This window comes from Nylanderia fulva, unplaced genomic scaffold (genome assembly GCF_048542155.1).
Source record: "Nylanderia fulva isolate GAGA-0341 unplaced genomic scaffold, ASM4854215v1 Scaffold7, whole genome shotgun sequence".
NCBI lineage: Eukaryota > Metazoa > Arthropoda > Insecta > Hymenoptera > Formicidae > Nylanderia > Nylanderia fulva.
This window is the reverse complement of record NW_028190807.1, coordinates 2844182-2856597: the sequence shown is the minus strand read 5'-3', so window position 1 is coordinate 2856597 and position 12416 is coordinate 2844182. Positions and strand designations below refer to the sequence as shown.

The window sequence follows — 12416 nt, the reverse complement described above, 5'->3', positions numbered from 1 at the left end:
GCTGTCACAACACTCGACGGCATTTGGTAAAGTATTTTCGAGCGTGTCATTAACGTTTCAGTACTTATTCAATCATATCACTTGTCTGAATCGAATTAATAAAACATGAGCGCGCGAGATTACGGTATCTCGCGGAAAATGATCGATCTTCCAAAAGCGGAGGAAAAACCGATCTCGCACGTCATGCGTCATTAAACTCAAACTCGCGCCGTTCGCGCAAAATATCGAGAAAAAAAAGGATTTACACGACTGTAAATATGTCACTCTGTGGTCGCCTGCGAGATCGTTCTCGCTCGTGGTTCGCGGTTCGAAGATTTATGCAGCCGGCGCTAAATCAAGGGAAGGAAGGGAGAGAAAGAGAGAGAAAGAGAAAAACATTCTCGACGAAGGTAGCGCGGTTAAGACACCGGATGTAATGTGTTCTCGGCGTGATAGAGGTGCGAATGAATCATCGTGTAGTCGCGATGAAATAATGAATGTTGATTAAATGAATGTTCGATAAAAATCATTTTTCTCGCAAGATCTTCAATATTGTACAATATCAGGCAATAATCTTCTATTTCGTTTTATACTACAGTCCCGTCTACGTGACTTTATGACTTTTGTGCAATATCTCGATTGATTTTTATATAAAAATACATGAGCGTGTCAAATATATTCTATCAAACAGTGTGATTTGTATTTATGTTGGGTTATAAAGTGGATTATAAATGACAAGAAAGCGGGGAATGCGTAAGAATATTACAAATATGTATTGTGCAAGAGAGAATATGTACAATTACCGTCTTGCTCGCGCCTCTTTATTTACCATCTTACAGACGCGCTTAAGAGTAAGTACCAAAATATTTATTTTAGACGCGGCCACCCCGTAATCGGAACGTGGACTCTAACACTGATTTATTTAAAAGCAGTCGAGAGCAGCGCGAGAGCGTCATGAAACGCGGATGATGCTTGCCGATCGCGGATGGCAAGTAAACGTGAGAGATAACGCGAACTTTACCGCAAGATGGTGGAGTAAAAAAAGATCTTTACGACGCCGAGGCCGTGGCAATTAACTGCACCCTATTTGTTGCGATCGACGAGACTTTTTTCCTCCGATCTTTGCGGTTTCGGTGCGGAGGGAATCCGCTTAACGAGAATCTGTCGCGCTGCGCCGCTGCACGTTCATTGCGAATCTCGCAATAAAAGTGCAATAAATTCATGCAGTTTAGATGCGTCTGATTCAATCCGCTTCTGGTTTTGCCGCGTGCTCATTGGCGGAGCGACGATAAGCTCGTCCGCCGCCGTGCGTAAGCATATCTTGCGGTTTTAACGCGGTTTTTCTCACTACATACCGCAGTGAATACGCCATCTTATCTAAACGCCGTGATGTATCGACATCGTTAAAAAAAAAAAATTCATAAGGATGATCGAAAATCATTGGAGATATATATGCAATAAAACAGGCGCCGCCGTTCCATCAACAGCGTTATTAGAAGGAATAAGGGTCGAATTGCGATATTATTGCGTTACGGTATATTGCATAATACAATCCGATTTACGGTATACAATTTACTGTGCTTTGCGTCATTGTTTCATCACTCGTTATCACCGGTATTCTGTCTTCATCATTGCACTCGGTGGTTTTGATTTCTCGATTTCTACTTACAATTAGATTTTAGCCACGAGCGACCGCATATATCACCGCATATATCACGACACAAAGGCAATTCATCTACTTATTTATCGTGTCGCTCTCGTAGGAGTAAGACAGTCGACGTAGGTGCCTCTTTTGCACAATACATATATCTACCTGCTTCAAGTTTCGTTGCAACGGCCTATTTGCTGATTCGTATCGTGAGAATGTTTGTGAATGGAATTATTGGACGCGAATGATAAATATAGATAACATACATATACATATATTATCACAAAAATTTTTCTAAAATTATATTACCTTCTTATATAATTCTTGCCACACGCAACTAAATTTCAACGTCTTCAAATTAATTTGAAGGGGAATCTTGTTTTTTAGGGGTGCGGCACAAAGTATATGCATTCATTGTTACTATCGTTCACCAAGGTCGTCACGTTGTCACGGAAACACGAATTTCAAGTTTTCATTGAAAAAATCCACAATTGCTTAATACGTAATAAATACAGAGCATCGGCTTTGTCGGTGTCACTTTAATTGCCGACTGGTCCGGGAACCAGTCCTCTCGCCTGAGCTTGCTTCATCCAGTGATACCTTATAGCTGAGGCCAGTTTTCTGAGGGGCCATTCACAAATGATACCATGAATGAATTTGTGGTTCGTTCTGAATAAAATCGTCGCGGTGAATCTCTCGACCGTGCTGAATATATTCGATGATCCTTCGCACTTAATATCATAGAGCCGGTTTCGAAGGCGAGTCGTCCTATTTGCGAGTATCCGGTGAAAATGAACTTCGACTTTTAAGCGACTTTTAAACAAGATTTATTTGTATCATTACTAATTATTTACTATCTGCCCGAAATATAAAAAGCCATTTATTGGCAGAATAGCGTCACGCGGTATGCAAATTATTATGTCATCCCAATTTTTAACGATATAACGAAAGCTGAAAGATAAACTCCGGATTCGCTCGCGCGAGATGGTCATTGCTTTTCATAAACATCGAGAAAACGTATTTATGCAAAACAAGTGTGGATTTTGCGACGCATATTTCCGATATATTTATAAATTTGCGATTAGCCACGGTTCAGGAAGCTTTCCAGGAGACACGCTTGAATAGCAGAAGAAGGATGTAAATCAGGCATGATAAGAGTTTAACGCATTTGACGATTAGTCCCAGCTGCGTTAGACTCGTTCTACAGCTCTCCCGGGTGGCTGTTTATACCTGATAGTTGTCAAACCCATTATGGTCGATTAAATGTATTAGACATTTGTCAGTCTAAACTGCTGCCTGAATCAAGACGAAATTCTAGATTTCGTTTTTAATTCTTTTTTGCGATACACGTACAAGTATTTTTTCCTTCAAATTTTACATTTTGCAATAAAACTTTATTTCATGTAAAAAAATTTTTTATTTATATATACTCATCCCTTTACGTATAATAATATCGAAGAATCGTTCGACAAATAACTTCCGCGATCTTTCTGTGTCAGGTAATAGATTTCACGCACGTAGATCTATCTATAATTCGTCTAGGTTTTTAATATATTCCCGTACTTAAATGGCGGAAATCGCGAACCGATAATAAAACCGATCCGTGCGGAATATCGCGATATTTTATCACATCAGCACGGTAATATGAGTCGTATCGCGAGCCGATCTTGGTTTCATAGCTATCGCGCACGTATGTATATTAGATAAAGTCGAGCAATTCTCCTCTTTTCATTCATCGGATTTTTCCCAAAGCTTTTCTCGAGAAATAAACGCGAGCGGACAGATGTTCGCCCATCGACTTTAATGTCGACATGAACGATTCGCGAAAGCTATCGGAATATATTAAACAATATCGTCGCGTTCACCGTTCGCGTAGACTTGGCATTCATAGACGCGATACATCGGCGAGCGAGCGTCGATGATTCGTGTCTTATTAGCGGCTGGACGGGTGTAACTTATGCCCACACGCGGTCTTTGCTGTTGCAATGTATTTTTTTAATTGAACAGACGACACGTTACAAGAGAAGCACGGGGAAGATCGAGGTAGAATAGTAAAACCACGGGACATGTACGTTTATTGCGCGCGTCGACTCGAAGGATGCAGTAAAAGAAGTTGTCGATAACGGGATGATTTCTTCTGGCTACGTCCAGTTGTTGATGTAATTTCAAAAACGTTAATATAATGCCGCTTTCTTTTCGACATTCTTAAAGAGGGCACTATGTATAGAGAAGGGTTTCCGAAAGAATATTAATTATTGTATCATCAAATCTATAACTATGTGAGCAAAAAAATTTGATAAATTATAAGTCTTATATCTAAATGTCTATCATATCATAAAATCACCCGTAATTGCATAAATCTTTGTATATTACGAAATGATGAGATTATAACAAAAACCCTTCGATAGAAAAAGTACGTAATATATGGGCAAGGAAAATGATCGCATGAAAAGGACAGATAGCCTCGTCTTACTTAAGCGCCAAGGACGGGACAGTCGCAAGAAGATTAAGAGCCGCACGTGATATCTTTTCACGTGGAAAAAACATCCATGCGAAGTTAATGCGTGCTCTTGGTTCATACGACTTTAACGAGTGCGGTTTCCTTATTTATTCTCAGAACGCAACTGTCAGCGTAAATTAGAGATCGCGGATTCGTTTAGGCGGATTCGTCGCGTAGGCGGAAAGAATGGCAACGTCAAGAAACTCGTAAAGAGAATATATCGCGACGTGCGAACGTGTCGCGGACTGTCGCACTTGTAAACGTCCGTTATTCTTATTAGATTCTTGCTAGAGGCGTTTAATTCTCCAGGATTTAGTTCACGTAATTATTCAATTGATTTAGTTCGCGATCGCGCGCGATTACAAAACACAGCCGTGTCGACTACATGAATAATTAAGAATACGGATAATTTTTCCAAATGCCAGTCTATCTCGATCCGTCTGACCGCTCGCGCTCGACATATTCTTATCGCCAAGAATTTGACGCATGTATAAGTAAATTACCGCGAAAGTTAATGGTAATAAACTAATAACAGCGCACGGCGAGATAGAAGGCGCCGGCTGACCAGCCTCAACGCATTCTCAGGCGCGATGTTTTTATCGCGATGTAGCCAGGCGCCGATAAGTGACTCAACGCAAAGCCCGCCGTGACAGCTCCGCCTCTGCGAAATGCCAATGAGCTTCTATGCATTTTGTACTTATCGATGTGTTACGCGGCGATTTCGCGATACAAACTACCCAATCGCGCGTCATTGTACCTGCCTGTTCGGATAATGGCGCAAAAATCTGAATTGTGCATAAGCTTATCGTGTATCGGAGTTACCCAAGGTTTACATAATTGTGACGTCATCCGATGAAATAGTGACTCTTACACACCCGTATTATTTATCTTCGTTTGTAATCGATTGATCGACAAAAAATTGCATATATTATACAAGTTCATTTGCGTTTAACTATCGATCGGAATACAATATCGCGATTTGTTGCAATGGGATATTATAAGCTTAACGAAGATCTGTGTATCGTGATAGTCTGGCGATAACGAGAGTAATAACATATCATTGCGAATACTCATGCAGACAAAATTACCAAGATTGCAAGTCATCGTGCGAGAATTATGTGTCTCGTTCGTTATTTGCAAATGATGCAGTAATTAAACCACGGATCCTTGTCCCCTTGCTCGTGCTTCAAGAGCAGACCGATCGATCGCTTATCTCTGCGGCTTCGGGATCGTTAATACAACGATCGATGGAGATCGCGCAATGTAATCCAGCTCGACGGGGTTTATTTGACAGATCATGTTCATACGACGGATCATGTGCTCGAAGAAATAAAGGAAAGGGTGTAGACGGAGGAGGAGAAGAGAAAGTCCGCACACGTGGGTGGACAACACACGGTTTCCGGATTGGTCACGCTTTCTATTAAAAATCCACTTGCTACTGTTGCTATCACCGTTCGTCGCCACGCGACATTGATCTTTAGCGTTATTCGCAGCAGTTCTTTTCGGTAGAGAAATCCCGTTTGAACGGACTCTCACGATAGCGCGATTATTGTGCCATCGTTTCGTAGCACCGGTATTACGACGAATTGTGTTGGGGTGATTTATTGGGGATTTGGATTATAATAGTTTCCCTTCAAGGATCGTGTAGTCTTGCTTTAATGCCGTCGTTTGTGTGTGAAACTTTAGCTATTTTAGATTTAATGCTATTTATTCGATGCTAAGTTATCTGTCTATAGTATATCGCTAATAAATCATTCATAGTATATCACTAATAAATATATACAATATTATACATCTAATTCTCTCTCTCTCTCTCTCTCTCTCTCTCTCTCTTTTTATTTTTCCTTATCCAGATCTTTCATTTTTTTAAATTAAATATTTTTTAAATTAAATCTCATTTAAATAATTTCGCCATTGTCAATTACATACGCGTTTATTATTATATTATCTATTTTATAAAAGATTTGTTCTAAAATGGTTTATTTATTTTTGAAGCTTTAAAAATGTTTGTAATTTGTATTTTTGAAAATTCGTAATTTTTAAAACGTTTACAGATGGTCAACGATTGTGTTGGTCGATAGCTCGTGACAGTTGATTGACTGTAAATCTAGCAAACGTTTGGTGCGTTTTTTAAATGCATTGCTATAGGCGATGCTCGATAACGGTTCCGGGCTAAAGTCCCTCCGGTTATCAGTTGATCGACGTAGAATCAATCATTTCGCATGTATTCCACCACGTTTCGCCGTATTAAGTATTCAATACATATAGGTATACATCAGATATATGAGAACGATGCGCGAATGGCGAAGGAATGCAGACTTTGACCGAATTCTGCGTATCATCGATAATATCTGCGATAATGCATTCGATGACGAAATGAAAGTGTCTCCGCTCTCGTGTTGGATCTCCGTCAGAACCCTATGTTCTTATCATCGATTATGTCCAAGAAACACCCTATGATAAGAAATGGCGACACGTTTCTCTCGTCAACCGGTGCAAATGTCTTATCAAATAAATTCCACGCGCCATGACTCACTGGCAATGATATACCATATGGTGTATATTACACATCTCCGCCGCGCTGTGTCGGCGCGATAATCCGAAATTATAACTCTAATCCCTACTCATGATTACGCGTCGGCTGCTTTCATCGGTGCCCGCTGAAAGCGATCGAATCGAATGGACGACCGGTATTTCGATTATCAACAGAAAGAGGACGTCGATGATTCATGACGATGGGTGCACTCGCGGTAGCTCGAACATACGGATCTCTTCGTCTTAAAATATCTACGTCATCGAGTCGTCGCATAATTATTCGTAATTGGCTTTGATAAACACGTTTGATTGTGCCGCCCCTGATAGAAATTCCTCGATTTATACAGATCTTATAAAACAAGAGAAATATAATGTAATTGACAATTGATATCGTATTTGATAATTACTGTGATAACGAATGAACTATATAAATAATCTGGGACATTTAACATGAATATTAAAATATTAGAAATATGTGATCCAATTAATTCCTGCTTGTATTCAATAACTCAACAGCAACATGATTGATCTCATTATATATAGTTTTTAGTGCAATGTTTATATATTAAAAATTAATGATCTTATAATCTCTAATTTAATTTTTCAAGTATTAAAGACATTTAATTTTACTTTAGATTTATTATAAAAAAAGAACATTAGTACTAGCGAAACTTTGTTTTGCTCAGGATTATATTTTAAATACAATAAGGTTATATAACTAAGCAAGGATGAAGAGTTTTCTTTCAAATCTATTTTCTTTCCGTATATCTACAATTGCAATCCGGACTTGACATTTTGTTGGAATTAATTCGGAGTTCGAGGAAATACGCGACAAGATCTCATTCTAGGCCGCTTCACCTTACCTGATCTTTCAGGGATCCCGATGGGACTCCACAACTCGACGGCGCGGACTTGTCCTCCGTATCTCTCGCGTCGGGTTATCGAAACAGCTCGGCTTTTCGTTTCGTTTGGTTGAAGTGGTGAACGTATGCACGCAGTGAAGTTTCCGTCCATTACAACACGGTGAGAAGGGCGTGTCCCACCATGTGAGAGCCGTCGCGGCATTCTAGACGGGGACCAATCGATGATGTTCTTTCTCGAGAGGTCATTAACTCACATAACGAATGATGCCAAGAGAACGTCGGCATCGGCCATCGCCCATACTGCTACGTATGGCGCCCCGGTATTTTCTTCGTCTTTTATCAATTGGAATTATGTGCGGAATTATATATATGTACGGACAATGAGCAAGAATTATCATTCACACTTCGCCATTTATCGTGTATTAAATCAATAATGCGATAGTCGAAAGTCTGTGATAGATAGCGCAATGTGAACAAACGATAAAAATCAAAAGAGATAATGTTAAACTAATGCGAAAGAAAAAAAAGAGAGAGAGGTTTTTTGCGCAAGTAACATTTGTCGAGCCTCCCTTGAGAACAGACATCCTCTGATAGGTCAGTAACATGTATCGGCGCAACATAATCGACGCCAACAAGCGAGGCGTGAGATAAGATATCGATTCGCAGCATCATCGCGATTGAGTGACGAAATTTAGACAACGCCCGCACCTTTTTTGCACAAAACGTTTAGACTTTATCGGCAAATGTTGAATGTTAAATCTACAGTCGCTCCTGACATGTCGCGGTAAACGCATTCATTGTCTTCTCAAATTCACAGTTGAAATTCTAATATCGTTTACACAAAATTAGCTTGCAATTTTCACGGATGATTTACTGAAAAAAATCATCTTGGAGTTTCGATCGCGATATATAGGTACTTTATATGCATTTTAAAAACGGTTTTCGAAAAGTGTGAAGTGATAAATTGTTTTAATATACAAGTTTGCTTAAATTACTTTACTACATGAAAGGTGAGAACGTGTGATATAAATCACGAGATCATAATAGAATAAGAAAGATGTATCACAAATTAAAATGTTTCATATATTCGATTAAAGGCATAATATAATGAATTTTATTTAGTAATATCACTGAATAATAATCTTATCTAAATTAAAATGACCAAATTGAATCAATCTTTAAATATATCAATAATATATTATAAAATTTATTTATTATAGAATTTTTATTATTATTTTTAGAAGCTGAGTTTCTATAATAAATTCACGCGAACGTATAGCGTGTAATGTAAAGAACGTGAAATGGAAATAATCGATCACTGGCGCATCGATCACGTTTGGACAGAGCGATGATTTGTTGATCATTATCTCGTTGTGATTAACGCGGTGTTGTAAGAGGCCGTTAATATATGTATGTATGCTTATCTATTGACAGATTGGCGGCGCGGTAGCCATGTCATCATCGCCGGATCGGCACGGCGGATCATCACGAGGAATCGACGTGGAGCCGGGAGAGAATCATCGTCGTCGGCCCGGTATACTTAGGGCCGCCGAGTAAATAGCCGAGGGATCGGTAATTCAAGGATCGATACCAGCGGATCGATCCACCAGCTCGCAACCTACGGCCTCCTTGCTGGCCTGGCCAGCTACTATGCGAATTGAAGCTCTCAGCACTCTCCTCGTCGCGGTAAGGGCTAATTAAGTAAAAATATTGGACCAATCGCGTTTAAAATTAATGTCTCTTGAAATTTTCTCTCCTAACGTTTAGAAAATTATATGCAAAGAGAGAACGATTAAATTATTGAAAAACTTGAAAATCAATTTTAAAAAGAAAAATTTAGAAAAAAATAAGAAAGTACAATTAGTACAATTGTTGCGCATTAATAATAATTATTTAATCAAAATTAATTTTCAAAGTCAGTTGAAACTTAAAGTGTTAGTAGTAGCGAGGTACTGTTAATAAAATTCTTAATCATGCGCTCGTTGTATGGCGTAGTATGTAAACTCATTGGTTATTTCAATCGTGCACTCCCAGTATACGATTGACGCAACAATCGATATCCATGGCGGTGTCATATTGTGCCGGATGAACGGACGTAACGAAACAATAATTATGATATCCAGCATCGATGCAACGATCATAAAGTACCGCCCGTCGCGTGTGTTATTAGCATATTATCGAGATAGCAGGGTGCGCGCGTACACACAATCGCGTCAACTACGGTCGATAGAGCTATGAACGATGTGTGTTTTTCTCTCCTCAGCCATCGCCTGTCACGGAGGCGCATCGATAAACTTCTAGAATTATGGCGCGGATCGTGCGCTTTCATTCCTTTCATCTTCCTTTCCTCCGCGCAACTCGTCGCGTTTTCCCACAGCTAACTTTCGATATCGTTTCTCGTCTCTCGCTTAAGACTAGTCCGACTCGCGGAAGGCGACAGAATCTTTAATAATGTTCAAAATACCTACTGAGATTCGATTTATCGCAGACTCAATCAATCAATTTGGAAACAATATTTCGTTTAAGAATTAAATCTGCTATCAGGATCTAGGACGATAAACTGCACCTCGAGAGTTAATACATCACACCGAAATCGCAATTAGCATCCGCGGATCAGACGGCAGAGATTATCGCAAAGGAAAAAGCAATATCCTTATCACCGATCGACGTTGCGCACATACCAGTGTTATCTTACATACGCATAACATTATGCGCCGACGACGTACAGATGCACGGCAACGAGTTACTACGCGCCCGTGATATTGATAAATGATAATCATCGGTGCAGCCCGCGCGCGTTGCTCCGATAATTTAATAATGGCATTGCAGATTAGCGGCGTGCACGCACACGCGTGTAAATCGTGTACGCGTCATCGCAGGGCTGGGCCTCACGGCGCGGTATTACTATGCTAATCGGTATCCGACATCGACGCTGATCATGCCTTCAATAAATAATCCTCTTAACTCGGTGTTAAACGGATATGTGCGGAGGCGCATCGGCAACGAGTCCGCCGATTTGCGCAAATGCCGGATGTCACGATGAAGATACGGTCGGCATTTTTGGAGAGCTAGATGTATTGCTTAGGTGGATTGCTTAGCATCATCGCCGTCGGCGTCATCGTTTGAAACTTCAAGAGCGTTTTAAATTTATGCAAAAGTGCGTCGCTCATTACGTTTATTTTAGAAGAGCGCAAAGGGTCTCTGTGCCTACAATTTTTATTATATACCTATTAAGATTTTAATCGAAGTAGCGCATACGCGCGGATATATTTTTTAGCAACGTCAGCGTGTGAAAGAAGTCATTCGCCGACAGCAAAGTCATCGCGAATGACCGAGGAACGACTCTGTAAATGCAAGCAGTTCTATAGGGTTTATCCAATCGATATATGTCTACATACCAGTTTGGATCTAGACGGAAATCGAATACCGCAGTTCACATATCGCTTTCAAAGCCATCGACCAACTACTTCTGTTGAATCATCCGCCTACGTATATCGTTAGTGATCAGCGACTGTAAAGCGAATTTCACGCCTTGTCGCAGATAATATGTGAGAAGAGCTAAAACTGACGATTGGCAGCAGACCAACCAGAAACGAGGCGTGACTTCGCCGTGGTGTCTTGGCTTTTATACAAATGCTAATGCATCAGATTGATTCGTAGAATGCATTAAACAAACTCGTAAACTTTCATATTTATTAGAGACAAATGAGTTGTATAAATGCTTAATAATGACTTAATCGGCTCGACATAAATTAATGAAACCTGTCAAAATAATTTTTTCTGATCGTTGGTAACAAAAACTTATAGCGCTTGATTAAATCGCGCATAATTAAAAAATTAAATTTGCTCTTTTTTATTATTTCGGAATAGCACAATGGAAAAAAGGAGATAGATATATAATATTTGCGTATATGTTACTTACGTATAGCTGTTCACCAATTTGACATGATGCTCCAGGGATCCGTGTCCGTGAACGCCTTCTTCTATTATCGCATGGGCCCGTCGCAGTCGTGCAGCCTGTAATTTAAAACAATTTGGAAATAATATATTACGAATCGCAGTTAGGCATAATATAATATAAAAGAGGGTGGATCTCTGCAGAACTGCGTGCATGCAGGTTCAGTTTTATGCTTTTGCGCGGATGATTTAGTGAGTCGTCGTGGGTGTATTTGCCGCCGGGACGTCGTCCCCTCCGTGTAGTTTCTTTTCTTTTTCGTACGTTCTCACTCGATTATATACCCGATTGGTAGAGAAGAGAAAAGTTATATCAACGTGTATATCACGCGTGGAGATCGACATTCTTTCTTCGTTCAGCTTTGAATCGAATTATAAGAAACGTATAAGAAGGCAAGTCCGCGCTTCCTCGTTTTCCCAATTAACATTCTACTCGTGTCAACGTATCGAACAATCGCGCGATGTCGCTATCCCGCTGGGAGACAGGTGTCGTCGCGACGGGATGTACTGCTAGACACTTATTTTAAGGAAACCGTCGTCGCGTTCTTCAGCTTCCACTTGAATCGCGATTTTGCGCCAATAGAGTATTCGTAAAAAAAAAAAAAAAAAAAAAAAAATACACGATGCTTCCTTCTTTGGGCCGATCCCGTTCCGATCTGTCGACCAGCACTCGCAGCCATCTGTGAAATCTCACGTGACGAGCGGATCGTCATTTAATTTGCCTTCGTCAACGAGAGTAGAGGAGAGGAAAAAGAGAGTCCTGCGGTGTCTCACGGAAGGGTACGCGCGCGCGTAACTGTACGCACGATTTACGCACCGTGCGCATCACACGCACGAGATGGCAAGGCGACTAACCAAATATTTATACACGTCAATCATAACACACGGCGAAGCATTCGCTGTCTAAACAGCCCGCGGGTTGTGCCCTCCCATGCGA

The 12416-nt window shown here is 40.3% G+C and overlaps 2 protein-coding genes across 2 annotated transcripts in view; one reads left to right on the top strand and one right to left on the bottom strand.

Moving 5' to 3' along the window:
- Positions 1 to 12416, bottom strand: part of LOC146720402 (uncharacterized) — an 87694-nt gene that overhangs the window by 64821 nt on the left and 10457 nt on the right. Inside the window, exon 3 of the mRNA XM_085488609.1 lies at positions 11448 to 11542. Within this exon, the coding sequence (XP_085344735.1) occupies positions 11448 to 11542 (95 nt within the window). The remainder of the gene's footprint in view (positions 1 to 11447; positions 11543 to 12416) is intronic.
- Positions 1 to 12416, top strand: part of LOC114934640 (uncharacterized) — a 66247-nt gene that overhangs the window by 45467 nt on the left and 8364 nt on the right. Inside the window, exon 2 of the mRNA XM_029307329.2 lies at positions 8960 to 9211. Coding sequence (XP_029163162.2) covers positions 9176 to 9211 — 36 coding nt within the window. The 5' untranslated portion in view covers positions 8960 to 9175. The remainder of the gene's footprint in view (positions 1 to 8959; positions 9212 to 12416) is intronic.